At 40.5% G+C, this 14332-nt stretch overlaps 1 protein-coding gene across 10 annotated transcripts in view; it reads left to right on the top strand.

The window, feature by feature from the left end:
• The window catches only part of MAPK9 (mitogen-activated protein kinase 9), a 57135-nt gene that overhangs the window by 21166 nt on the left and 21637 nt on the right, over positions 1 to 14332 (top strand). For 9 of the 10 annotated variants that reach the window (XM_036450224.2, XM_036450228.2, XM_036450225.2 and 6 more), the window contains exons 3-5: positions 4351 to 4480; positions 7014 to 7072; positions 9429 to 9567. In XM_036450224.2, coding sequence (XP_036306117.1) covers positions 4351 to 4480; positions 7014 to 7072; positions 9429 to 9567 — 328 coding nt within the window. The remainder of the gene's footprint in view (positions 1 to 4350; positions 4481 to 7013; positions 7073 to 9428; positions 9568 to 14332) is intronic. The other variant, XM_036450231.2, reaches the window with a different exon arrangement.

The following is a 14332-nucleotide window of genomic DNA, read 5'->3' as shown; positions in this document are numbered from 1 at the left end:
TGGCTCTTAACATCCTCATCCTCATTCCAAACCCAGTGTTTAGCATTTGCCCTAGACGTAGGGGTGTCGAACTCAATCAGAGAAGGGGCCAAAATCTAAAATCCAGCCTAAATCGCGGGCCGAATGGTTTACTGAACAGTCATAAACTGTCATTGTGATGGAAACGCAGCGGAGTGCAGTGATGACAGCGCGGTGCGGGCCACATTGCAAGGCCTGGCGGGACGGATTTGGCCCGCGGGCCTTGTGTTTGACACATGTGCAGAGAGTGTGTAGGTGAGTGAAGAAGTATTAGGCCAGGATTTGTGGAAGGACAGAAGTCTAAAGAGGGGAGCCAGGATTTGGGCTGTCTTTCCCTAGAGGGCAATTGAAAATTGGGCAGCTGCGAGATTGAGTGGTTCTTTGGACTATCTGTGTGATGTGGAGACAGGATTTGAGAGAACACAACATATAACACAAGACAGCCTAAAGGGGTGCAGTGAACTTCCTTTGCTTTGAATTGGGACCAATAAAGGGCTGCATCCTGGAAATAAGAATGAGCCAGGGAGAAAGAGGTGCTTGCGGGTACTACCACTCAGCTTCAAATCTTCTCACTTGTGAACTTGAACTTAAGGTGACCTCCAGCAGAAGTAAATGTAAATTCTCTCTGGAGGAAGATAGCAACATACTGCGTATCAAATTATTTCTTGATGGCAAACCGTTTACTAAGTGCGAGCTTCAGCACACAATCAAAGACAAGGAGATAGACAACAGCACAAACAACAGAGAAAAGAACCAGACCCACGGGGGTACTGGTATTATTGGATCCAAACTTTAAAATAGATACGATGTTATGTTCAGGATGGTAAAAGGCAAAATGAAAGAATTTTGATGGGAAACTGAAAACTTAAAAAAACTTAATAGAAATTTTAGAATTGAAAGATACAGTAACCAAATTATGAAGTTAATTGATAGGCTTAACAGCATATTAGACATAACTGAAGAGAGAATTAATGGTCTGAAAGATAGGTAGAAAAAAATAGAGTAAAGAGTAGAAAAATACATAAGAGAAGATGTATTAGCTTTCTGTTGCTACATAACAAATTACCACAAACTTGTGGTTTAAAACAGCACCTAGTTCTGTAGACCAGAAATCTGTGTGGGTGAGCCCAGGTTCCCTGCTCAGCATCACACAAGCTGAGCAGGAGGTCGCTGGCCTGGGCTGTAAGCTGCAGGCTCTTGGGGAAGAATCTGCTTTCAGGTTATTGGCAGCTGTAGGCCTGAGCCAACAGGGGCCGCTGGGCCGCTGTTAGCAGGGGCCACTCTGCTCCTGAGACCCCACCTTCTCTCTCACATGACCATTTAAAGGTAGCAATGTCACAGCTAGTCCTTCTCAAGAGTCAAATCTTTCTGACCCCTCTTCTCACCAGCCACAACAAACTTCTAAAGAGCTCTTGGGATTAGATTAGCTCTCTTATAGGACACAGGATCAGTATACAGAAAAATAATAATGAAATGCCTAGAAATTGGTAGAACGAACCACTTTGAAAAACAGCTTAGTATTATCTACTAAAATAAAATATATGCAGTTCCACTGTTAGCTATCTACTCATCAAAAATGCATGCATAGGGGCTCAGAGCCATGTATGAGAATATTTATGACTGTGTTTTTTTTGTAATTCCTTGCAAACTGAAAACAGCAGCAGTATGTCATATAGTCATATAAAGGAATATACAGCAATGATGCAGAATGAATTATAGCTGTGCAAAACAACAGTGGATGAATCTCACAAATATAATATTGAGTGAAAGAAGTCAGACACAGATGATTTCAAAATCCAGGCTAAAATAAACCATGGGGTGGGGCTGAAAGATGCAGGTTTAACTGGTAAAAGCAAGCAGTGATTATCATAAAAGTCAAAGCAGTTGGGGGAAGGGAGGGACAGTGATCTGTAGGAGGTGTGGGGCGCTTCAGGAATGCTGACAAAGCACGCCGTTTGTGATAAACCATTGAGTTAAGGAACAAAAAAGGAAGCAAAGGAATGATATCAGACTGGCATAATCTTATCTCCAATAGTTTGGATTTAGAAGACAAGCTTCATGGATACGGCTGAGGAAGATTATCTCCCGTAGCCTTTTCTTGAGGAAATGTCTTGAGGATGTTTTTCTAAGAAAGAGAACACAATATGTAACACAAGACACAGTGGAGGTCATTGAGAAGTCCCCGGTGATAGCTGTGCAGCAGGCCTTGAAAGAAACTCAAGACAATGTCTTCAGAAAGAATGGAATAGATTCCAAACAATAGATAATTTGAGTGATAAGGTAGGAAGTACTGGTAATAGGCTTAAAAAGGTATGTTTTTCTTCTCTTAATAAGGAAAAAACACATGTATTAGAAATGTACAGTGGAAAAGCTAAAAAAGTTCATGGTCTAAATATAAAACAGATTTAAAAGAACATGATGTTTGAGCAATTGGTGGAATGTAAGAAAAGAGATCCATTTGACCTCAATGCTGGAAACAACCTCACTCTTTTATGACCAGCAACACGTCATGTGCTCTTTAGAAAATGAAATGTAATCCCAGCTCTGCAGTCAGTAATACTTACATGCACATGCTCTGCCTTGATTTTCAACTTTCAGTCACATCCTAAGTAAGAAACACGGAAGACTTAGCTGTAGAAGTCATAGAGTGTGTTATTAGGCTTGACCGAGTAAGAAGTTTGGAGGAAGAGAGAAGAGAGTTGGAGGAAAAAGGACATGAATCTAATAATCTAATTTTACTTATGGGGGAGTGAAGAGGGTTCTTTGGAAGTTGATGGAGCATAAGTTTGGAAATGTTATTTAAAGTTCGTGGATAATCAAAAAAATAAAAAATAACTTAAAAATAACATGAGAGCAAAAAACTAGGAGGAGTTGAGGTTTCAATAAGTGACCAAGTTATCAGTTTTTATAATGGGAAGTGAATAGATAATTTCTAAAGTTTATAAATGAGGAAATAGTAATAAAAGTATGTTCTTGGAGTTGAAAAGTAACTGCAAGAAGTAAAACCTGGAGTGGGGAAGTATGTGTCTGCTGAGATGCTCAGAATTGGTCTATTTGGCTCATTTTGGACAAAAACTATTGAGGCCAAAAAAGATGTGTTTGTTTTTCACATTCCTAGACAGAAATATATGTAGGTACAAATACATATGTATGTAATAGTACATTAATTAACGATTCACTTCACAAATGGATTTCTCTAACATTTTATAATTTATATGAATGGTACATTTACATATGAACATGTGAATTTACATATGTGTAAACATGTATACATAATGTGAACAGAATTAGATAAGAAAAAGAATTCCAAAGGGACACGAAATTTCTAATCATTCTTAACCAAATGCTGTTCTCGCCTTAAATTTAAAAACAGGTTGAGTTAAGTTAGGGTTGTTCGGCAGAAAACATTATTCACAGGAGTGACTAAGTATAAGCCATGCTGTAAACTGAAGAGGATAAAGACACAGAAACAATGTTTTAGGCAGTGCCTGGGTTTGCAGGGGGTCTTCAGCAGCTGTGAGCCCCTGGAGGGTAGCCGAAGGATAATAACATGAATGTACTATTGGTACTTGTTTGAAATTAGTTCAAAATGTGCAGTCAGGCTACTCAGGTTTTTCTATTTTTCTGGAAGAAAATTAACCATAAATTTTAACTAGGAACTTGGGATGCTGGAAACACAGGCTCTGGAAGATTCTATTCTTACTACCCTAATATGATATGGTGTTTCTAGTGGAATTTTATACGTAGCGATTGTTTACATTAGAGTTTTCTATCTTGGGGATTTACCCTGAGCTGAGATTTTGGTTTCTGTTTTCTTTTTAGATTATTTCGTCTGGGAAAAACACACTCAGTCAAAACTTAGATTTATTATATTCTTCCATGAGCTCAACTATTTCCCCCTCTTTGTTGCTCCAAAATATACTTTTTATCCTGTGATAACCAGTGACTTTCCCCTCACTTACTGGCATGTTTAAACTGAAGGTTTCATTTCTTGACCTGTGTTACATGCTGTATGTTAAATTACTTGGTTCTGAATATAATAATCTCAACTAATGTAATGAGAAGTCAACATGCCTGGGATGGCTAACCCCCATCCCACCTGCAGCGGCCTCGGCCACACCTCTGCAGAGGAGTCCATGCAGCCTGCCCTCAGCCAGCTCCCCGGCTCTGCAGGAGCACAAGCACCTCACGTGGAAGCAAGCAGGAAGATTTTTCTTACTGTTACTCAGTTAAAAGGATTGTACTTTGACTGTACATTTTGCATTGCTATATTTTCCAAAATCATTCTAATGGGTTGCTTATTATAGCACTTATTCTATTTCCTAATTTTAGTGCTGCTTTTGATACAGTTCTTGGGATAAATGTTGCAGTCAAGAAACTCAGCCGGCCTTTTCAAAATCAAACGCATGCAAAGAGAGCTTATCGTGAACTCGTGCTCCTGAAATGTGTCAATCATAAAAATGTGAGTTACGTGTGTTTCCTCAGTGTATGTGAATGTTGTCAGTGACATGGTAATCTTGTGGGTCACACTGAGTTCAGACCTAGAGTAACCTAATGATTAATATAACTATTTAAATGGTTATAGTTTATTGATAAAATTCTTCTCAACATTTGGGAAATTGAAAAGAGGCATCAGGTCCATAGGAACTTAGGTCACTCAGCAGGGATAGGAATGTCCGTTAACCCTGTTTCAATACGGTGATATCAGCACTGACCTAGCAAATTGAGAAACAGCTAAATATTTATAAAACATCATTCTATAAGTAGCTTTTTACCTTATAATACAGACATTGCAATTTTAAAAAAATGTTAGATGATGTTACATTTATGATAGCTGTGCTTGGCATCTCCACAGAAATCAAAGCACTGTACATTTTAAGGAGAAAAAGCCTCTCTAGAAAAGGTTTACATTCCATTCTTGGTCTCTGAGCATCTTTTATAACCTTACCACATTATAAATCCACCAAATGTTCAGTCTGGAAGAGCCTTTGGAGATGCCCGACCTCTTTTTGTTAGGATTGGGAGGTGGTGATTAAGATGACACTTAACTCTATATGGCTCCCTTCGTTTTAACACTTATTCTGGGTCTTTCTGGCATGCACAACTGAGATAGTTTTTCTTCTGAGTCTGTGCTTTGAGTTTTTAATTTTTTCGATGCATGCTTTATTTTACTTACTTGTTTTTAAAAATATTTTCAGGTTACAAAAAAGTATGGTTTTTTTTTAAATATATATTTTATTGATTTTGTACAGAGAGGAAGGGAGAGAGATACAGAGTTAGAAACATCGATGAGAGAGAGTCATCAATCAGCTGCCTCTTGCACACCCCCTACTGGGGATATGCCTGCAACCAAGGTACATGCCCTTGACCAGAATCGAACCTGGGACCCTTCAGTCCCGAGCCGACGCTCTATCCATTGAGCCAAACCGGTTTCGGCTATTTTTTTTTAAATTCAAACAATGTAAACAAGAAAGTGAAAATCCTTGATTACCACCCACAGATCACTGTCTTTAACATTTGGTGAGCATCCTCATGCATATGTGAACATACACACACTCTTAAACAAGATCAGCTGTGCTATCACGCATCCTGCTTTTTCCCTCATGGAAAGTTGCTAGGTCTCATACACATTAGGAACATAGATATAATCCATTTTAAGATAGCTGCATAGTACAGATGTGCAGTAATTTATTTGACCAAACACCTATTATTGAATAGTTAGGTGGTCTCCAGTTTTCCCCTATTATAAACAGTACTGCAGTGAACATCCTTCTCCACACATCTGTATACATTGTCCAGCTGAATTTTTTGACCAAGATTGTTGGGTCAGAGAGTATGCACACTTCTGACAAATTGACCTCAAGAAAGACTGTCAGTTTTACGCTTTCATTAAGAGCATCTGAGAATGCCTCTATTTCAAAATTCCCCTGCACTGCATACTACTGATCCTGTGTTTTACTTTACTAGTCTGACAGATGACAAATGAAATATTACTTGTGAGGTTGAATATCTCTATTAGCCATTTATTTTTATTTCTTGAGAATTTTTATTCTATGCCCTTTGTTTTTTTTTCCCCTCTTGAACTGTTGGTCTCTTCCTTATGGATTTACAGAAGATCTTTTGTATGTTAGAGCTATCAACCCTCCCTTCTTTCCACTTGACCTTATTTAGGTTGTTGTTGCCCTACTGATTTTATTTTTGTTGAGATGATTTTGGTTTTGGTTTAATGGTTTAAACCTCCTAGGTTCTCTGTCATGCTTAGAAAAGGCTTTTCTACACCACGAATATATAAATGTTTACCCATATTTTAATGTTTCATAGTTTCATGTTTTAGATTTAAATATTTGTTCTATTTCAAGTTTATCTTGGTATAAATAAGATTGAAGTGTTGATCCAGTTTTCCTTTTTACTTGGCTAGCCAGCCACCCCAATTCTATCTATACTGAATCATTTCTCTTTCCCTCAGTCATTTGAAATGATTGAGGCTGTGTGTTTGATGCTCAAGCAGCCTTAGACTGCAGGACTAAAGCCTACAGTGGGGTCCATTCTAGAACACTCTTTAAGTAAATACGTAATGCTACGAGGCATTTCATCTTTATCATACCAAAAATGCAATCATAGCCTTCATTTAAAACCTTTTTAGAAATTTGTACATAGAATTTAAGTTTTCAGAGTTAACATATTGCTTTATTTAGTGTGGTGTTTTTTCCCCCCCATTTCTACTTTTTTATGTTCAGAGTTATAAAGACATTTAATGTTAGAATTCTTTAATAATAAATTACGAGGAACACACAGAAGTGAATTATGAAAAGTACATTCTATTTTTAAGGTAAGAATCCTAATCATTTAACTTTTTTCAAATACCATGTAGTATGTTTTTAGTAAAAATACTGAGCTCTGCTGTGATTCCCCCCCCCCCATTTTTGATATGTTAATGTTAAACTTAATTTTTAGTCATCTGAAATTCTGAGGTTTAAATAATTTTCTCTTTTCAGATAATTAGTTTGTTAAATGTGTTTACACCACAAAAAACTCTAGAAGAATTTCAAGATGTGTAAGTACCATTTTTATTCAGTAATGTCCTATGCATCAAAGACTGAATATTTAGAAAAGAAATTAACTGCATGTTTGTTTGTTTTTTTACTTAGGAAAGTAACTGCTTTTTTTTTTTTTTACTTGGGATGACAATACATTTTTATCTTAGCCACTTTTCTCTGTAGAAGAGAAATATTAAGAAATTGAATAATAATTGATAATAATATTCAACTATTTTTATACCTAGATGATTATAATCTCTAACAGATAAAAAATAACTGGAAATAATTCTTCAGAGCAGACAGTGGCCATTAATGCTAGTAATTTGCTTTACTGAAATAGAAAACATTTTCTATTGTCCCTTGAAAGCCAGGATTATAAGCTTCAGGTGTTTACAGTTATTATTTGAAATGGTTAAATTATTGGATATTGTGTGTTTCCAAATCTGAAATAGAATTATCTTACTAACAATGAAATGAAATATTAATTTATTATATTGAGATATAATACCCAACATTATCCTAAATTTATTGTATTCACTCATTCAACAAATATTTGATGGCTAGCCCTCTCTTGGACTTGACATACCTTAGTGACCAAAACAAACAAAAATCCTTTTATTATTTAAGAATTGCTGGTGAGCATCCTTCTTCCTAGAGCTGGCAGGAAAGCCTGGGAAAAGAGAGAATCAACATAAGAAATAGGAAATGATGTCATTCTTTAGGAAGAGGCCAGTGCTGTGGGAGAAGTGGAGCTGCGTGGGGGGGTCTGGAGTGCTGGGTGTTAGGAGTCAGGTTGCAGTTTTAAGTGGGATGTTTGGGGTTGGAGAAAGACCTCCCTGGATTGGTGAAGTTTGAAGAAAGGCTTGAAGGAGGTAAGAAGGTCAGTTTGCAGAAATCTACAGGAAGAATGAATGAAATGGAAGGAACAGGCAGCACAAAGGAGTGGAAGTGGGAGGATGGATGATGTGCTCAAGAACAGCAAGAGGCCAGTGTGGCTGGAGCTCAAACAGCAGAGGAGAGAGGAAGTCTATTGTAAGGATATCCTTTTATTCTAAGGCACTTCAGTAAGACTTTGATCAGAGGAGTGAGCTCACCTGACTTTCATTTTAAAAGAATAATTGGTTTCTGGGTTGAGAATCCGCCATAAGATGTGGGGATCCAGAAGACCAGTTGGGAGGTGATTGTACAGTTCAGGTGAGAGGTCATGGTGCTTACTTAGAGCAGAAGGGAATGATGAGGGGAAGGGGTGAGACTGGGGCTGAAACTGTCTTGAAGGTAGAACCACGGTGTTTGCGGAGGGTCATGTGCGGAGGGTGCTGCCTGGAATTCTGCCTGATGCCCTGAAGGTGAAAGTGCTCTCACCTGAGACGAGGAAGGCTGCAGGGAGAGGTATCAGGCAGGTGGGATCAGGAGCTGATTTTTGGACATGACTTGGAGTTGTCTGTTGGACACCCAAGTGGAACTGTGCAGTGGGAAGTTAGAATAGAGGTCTGAGTTGAAGGTAAGAATTTGTAGTTGATGGTCTTGAAACCAGAGGCCAGAGAAGATCACCTAGACGGTGACAGAGACAGGAAGGACAGGAAGTGAGCACTCCAAAAGGAAGAAGCTGGGTCGAGGAGGGCACTGGCAGCTGGGATTTCGCAGCAGGGAAGTCTGGGGCCTTGAGGACAGTGTCCGCAGAGGGATGAGGGCAAAGGCCTGAGCAAGTGAGATTAGGATAAAACGGGAAAGAATTGGAAATGGTGAGTCTAAGACACCTCTTTGGGGAGTTTTGCTTACAAAGTGGATAAAGATAAGGGCAGAAGATGTTGTGGGAAGTGAGGTGAAGTTATTTTATTAAAAAGTTATTCCCAATTTCAGATGACATACAATGTTATATTAATCTTAGGTATATAATATAGAATCAGACATTTATATACCTCATGAGTAATGACCCTGCCCACCTGGCACCCTATGTAGTTATTGAAATATTATTGACCATTTTCCTTTTATATCCCTAGGGATCAAGTTTCCTTAAGATGAGAGAAATAATAGCATGGCTTCTAGACTGATAAGAATGATTCCAAAACAAAAAAATTAAGATGTAGGAGAAGTAGGATGTTTGAGATTCTATTTACTATGATATATATAAATTGTTTTATTTTTAACTTGTAAAACATTAGTTTAAAAAAACAAAACTCATAAAGTTCCATTATATGTTTACTTCAAGATACCTTATAAAATGTTTAGAGAAAAACAAATTATTGTTTTACCTCAGCCAGTACATTGAGTTGGTAGTAAGTTATTACTGTTTCATAAAAATTCTGGTTTAATATCCACAAAGGAATTTTGGATGCTTTTCATGTGTACATGGCTGGTCTTTTTCCCCCTCAGGTATTTAGTTATGGAATTAATGGATGCTAACTTATGTCAGGTTATTCATATGGAGTTGGACCATGAGAGAATGTCCTATCTTCTTTACCAGATGCTCTGTGGTATTAAACACCTTCATTCAGCCGGTATCATTCATCGAGTAAGTAGTGATGCCATATTAATTTTATTTTAAAAATCATAATAATTTTGTTGCCAGAATCCTCCAGATCAATTTTTTTTTTTAATTTGTCAATGTTGAAAATCCAAATAAAGTATAGGGTTGTGTTGAGTTTCCAAACATTGTTAGATCAGAAGACATCTGGGGAACGCCTGGTCGGCCAGGTGCTCAGCTGGATTCCGCAGAAGAGCAGGACAAAGAACTCCCTGGTACTGTTTATCACCTGTTGTCAGTATTTTTGCCATATTTGAAATCCTATTTTTAGTGAATCAAGGGATTAGATTTGGGGTGGGAGAAATTGGAGACCAAGTGGAAAATAATATAGTATTTGTTTGAGAAATCTTACATGAATTATAACCTAAACATTTGTTTCTTCTATTGTAAAATTCTGCCATCCAGCATCCTGGCCCTACTGGGAGAGCTTCTGGAATGGCCTGTGATGGGCCTCTGGACTGGATTAAGACTGGGATTTGAATGACAGATTCCTGTACTATTGGGAAGATACAGTGTAATACTCTTTTTTTTTTTTTTTTTAATTTGAACTACTGTATGAATAGAACATCATGATAGAATTTTTTGAAACAACTAAATGTTGAGTGAGATTAGAGGCAGAAATAATGTAATTTTATTGGGATAATTCATAGCATTCTCTGAATTATTGCCATACTAATATTGTTCACAGATTATTTTTAGGTACTGTGTTTCAACATCAATAAGTTATTTTCTTGGAACTAAATCTGTACGGAGGGGAAGATAGTGAGACAAGAACAATGCAGCCTATTGGTAACAGAAGAGTAGATTTCCAGTGACACAGCAGATCCATCAGGTGCCAGGAGAGGTTGATTCCATCACAGCTGCTGAATGAAGGTCTCATGACCCTCAGGTCTGCCGCCCGAGGCCAGGAGGCAGCGGCATCCATGACCTGACCTGTTGGCTGACGAGCACTTGGCTCCAGACCAGTGAGTTGTTACAGCCTTTGCTGCCACAAGTGTTCAGTTACAATAATACAAATTCTGTTGACAAATTTGCTTTAAAAATAGTAATTTTTTAAAAATTAAAAATGAAGATTTCCCAACATACTGTTCTATTTCTCTTTCTAAAATTTTCACAGAGTTTTATATAAACTAAGACACTTTTAATGTCTTCTAAGTACATCTTATATTCACACTTTAGTAAGTGCCAGATGCTGTGAAGCCTTATGAACTGTGTAAAGGGAAATGGTTTACCGTGTTGTCCCTTCCCTTCGGAGCCCGGAGATTCACAGGGCAGCGGCTCTCCCGTCACCCGGAGAGAGCTGCCCCGGGCACAGTGTGACCCTTCCTGGCCTTGGCCCGTGTACAGTGTCACGTGCACAGATACACACTTGTAGTTTTGCTCATGAAGATAGTTTTGTACTTCGCATAAAATGTTAATTATTTAAAATAAAACACCCACAATCTCACCACTTTTTACTTTATATAATTCAAGAAATTAAAAGAAATGAGAGTCCCCCAGCTCTCCACTGCCACCTGGAGGTGGCCGGTGAGCAACTGGGGTGTCTCCTTCGCTTTCCAAGGACAGCATGTCTGTTTATTCTTATGTCCTTTTAACTTACATTTTTTTAAAACAAGGTCCTCTCGTACATAATTGTCCTGCAACTTGCTGAAGGAGCTGGTTGATTTGTTTTTTATTTAATCAGGATCAAATAGTTCTACAAATATTTATTTACAAAGCAGAGTCCCCAACTCCTCCCTCTTCTCTCTCCTCAGAAGCAAACTTTTTCAGGTCTTTTAGTGTTCATTTCCATTTCTTAAAATATATGATTAGATCTCTGTTCGATGATCTTTTTTGATTTGGGGCTTAAGGTACTGACTTAGTGCTTTCACCTTCCACAACCCTCACCTATCCTGTTCTGCAGTGTAACTGGGTTTGGGACAGTGTCCATATTGTGTTTTATGTTATTGTGACTTGTCAGTGCTTTTCACACTCTGGGCCTCTCCCCTTGCCTCCCTGGGCCTCACACCGGTGGTCTGTTGGTCTTGAGTCTGACGCCGTGTCTGGAGAGTTTGTTTCTGTTTATCGGATAATGAGCCAGTGGGAGTGAGGAAGGAGCAGAAGCCGCTCTTGGAGAAGCTTGCTTTTCCCTGCCCAGTGTCTCCTTCCTGCGTCACCCCGCCCTGCCCGGGACCTGTCGCTCACTCCCGAGCCGTCCAGGGCGCTCGCCTGGTGGCTGCCAGGAGGCCACGCTTTCTGGACATCCCTCACTGCGGGGTCAGGCCCCACGTTCAGGTGTCATTTGTATTTTGACATGTGTTTCTGTTTTCCTTGTTTTGGATGGTTTTTAAATTTTAAAGAGGCAGAACTGTCTTTATTCTGCTACCTTGAAACCTAAGTCCAGTCTGTGTTGGAAAGCTGCCCCTGGCGGTGTGTGGAGCTAATGGGAGGGAGGTAGTTGTGGACATGAGGAGCCCTCCAGGGCCTGGGACTTCTTTAAAGCGGCCCAACTGTCCATGCCATCTTCATTTTACCATCGTTCTCCAGCAGATGGCAGTAAAGTGTGTTGTTTCCCTTCACCCCTCTCTTGTCCCTGCGTGCCCCCCCCACAAAAACAAAAACAAAAACAAACAAAAAATCAGTACCAGATGACAAAGTTCTGATTGGAGGAAGTGGCCGGAGGTGGTCCTGGTTTCCACTTCACTCAGTACAGGCTGGCGGCGCTGTTCTGGTCTTACTCATTCATGCGGCTCTTGCTTTAGTTCAGGGCCAGATTGGATTGCAGGGGCTGCTGGATGGTAAAACAGACATTTCAATAAAAATTCAGCCTCCTGAGAACGCCCGCCCTGTGTCGGAGAGGTCCCCGCTCTGGATTCCTCTCCTCACCGCCCAGGAGAGCCTAACACTGCTGCCTCATCACTCAGCCCCTAAAAATACTTGTTTTGTGAAGCTGAGCTTTATTTTATCTCGTAGTGACTTGTATTCTGAAATGCCTATTCTTGCCATATTCTTTGGTTCTTGAAAAAGGAAACTAGAAACAAATGGGTTTGTTTTATTTCAGCTGCTTCCCCGGGGTCTGCTGGCAGGGCTGTGTGGCTGGGTGTGGCTGCGTCTCCCTGGCTGCCCTCGTGCAGAGCAGTGGCCGTGGCCGGGGCAGCCACGCTCCCCAGGACACGCGGCGGACACCAGGCTCTGGGACAGCTGAGGGCTGGGCCCTCTGCATAGGCTTGTTGGGAATTTCACTGCATTTATTAGAAATTATATGTTTGTCACTTCTGTTTTCCTGGATCGGGAAGTTGAGAAGGTATTTGACAGTAATGAAATGGAATGTTAGCTATTGTAGTTTTAAATGGTTCTCGACTTACAGCCACATTCTGTAGCCGCAGGTGCTGGGGGCTACACCGGGACAGCACGGGGCCAAGATTCCCTTGCCTGGCATCTTCCCGTGGCTCTTCCTTCCTTTGGTAAAAGAATTCCATGATCACCGAGCCCCACCCCCTGCTCTGCCTATGTGGCTATAATTGGTGACAGTGCAAAAAAAAAAAAAGTAAAATATCTCATTAATAATTCTTATGGTGGTTACATTTTGAAATGATAAATCACAGTTCACAGTGTCATGTGCCCATTTGCGGCACATCGATTGAAAAGTTCCAAGTCAGGTTCTGGACCTGAAGCTTCTCACTAAGTACTCCCAGGTCCTTCCGTGGGTGTGCCGGGGCAGTTTGATGTTGCAGCTGCATGTTGGAAGCTCTTGTGAGTAGAGTAGTTGTGGATTGTTCAGAAGTCACCGTGTCTACCGTGAGTCTGCAGGCTGGCATTCCCGGGCAAAAGTCAGGCTCCTGTGGCCTGAGGAAGGCGCTGTGTGTGGGAGATCAGCAAGGAAGGCCTGGAGCTAAGAGGGAGGAGGACAGAAGCCTGCGGAAGCATTGAGAGCGGTGGGCAGGGGCATGTGTGTCCACTCGGCAGACTTTCTGTTCTCAGAGCAGAGCGCACGGCCTCGCCTCCCAGAGCCTGCCCTTGGCGGTGGGAGAGGTGAGGCACACGGCTGTGCAGGGGTGGCGGGGCGGTGGTGGGGCTCGGTGATCATGGAATTCTTACCAAAGAAAGAAAGAGCCATGGGAAGATGCCAGGGCAAGGGAACCCTGGTCCTGGGCTGTCCCCTGAGGCTCAGAATGGGGCTGTAATTGGATGTGACACTGCCACAAAAAGAACGTAAAATATCTCAATAATAATTCTCATGTTGGTTACATTTTGAAATGGTAAATAATACTGTCAGACAAACACAAAAAAGCTTTGGAGGCTTTGGCTAGAAATATATATATATATATTTTTTATTGGTTTTTGTACAGAGAGGAAGGGAGAGAGAGAGTTAGAAACATCGATGAGAGAGAATCATCGATCAGCTGCCTCTTGCACACACCCTACTGGGATGTGCCCGCAACCAAGGTACATGCCCTTGACCGGAATCGAACCCGGGACCCTTCAGTCCCCAAGCCGACACTCTATCCATTGAGCCAAACCGGTCTCGGCTGGCTAGAAATAAATGATAGATTTATTCAAGGGTCTTAGAGTTTGCACACTGGAAACACAGTGAGGCAAAAACCCAGAAGTGTTCTGAAGAATAAAAAAAAGTTAGGAGTACTTACAGTAGAAGTGCATATTGGAGAGAAGTCAGCCCTGCACTCTTAGCCCTAGGAGTGGTCAGGCGGTGTCGGTCAGATGTCAGGCTGTCTGGATGATGGGTGCCAGGGGGTCTAGAGGATGGGAACCAGGG

This window comes from Pipistrellus kuhlii, unplaced genomic scaffold, assembly GCF_014108245.1.
Source record: "Pipistrellus kuhlii isolate mPipKuh1 unplaced genomic scaffold, mPipKuh1.p scaffold_m20_p_21, whole genome shotgun sequence".
Taxonomy (NCBI): Eukaryota; Metazoa; Chordata; class Mammalia; order Chiroptera; family Vespertilionidae; genus Pipistrellus; species Pipistrellus kuhlii.
This window is presented reverse-complemented; position numbering and strand designations above follow the sequence as displayed.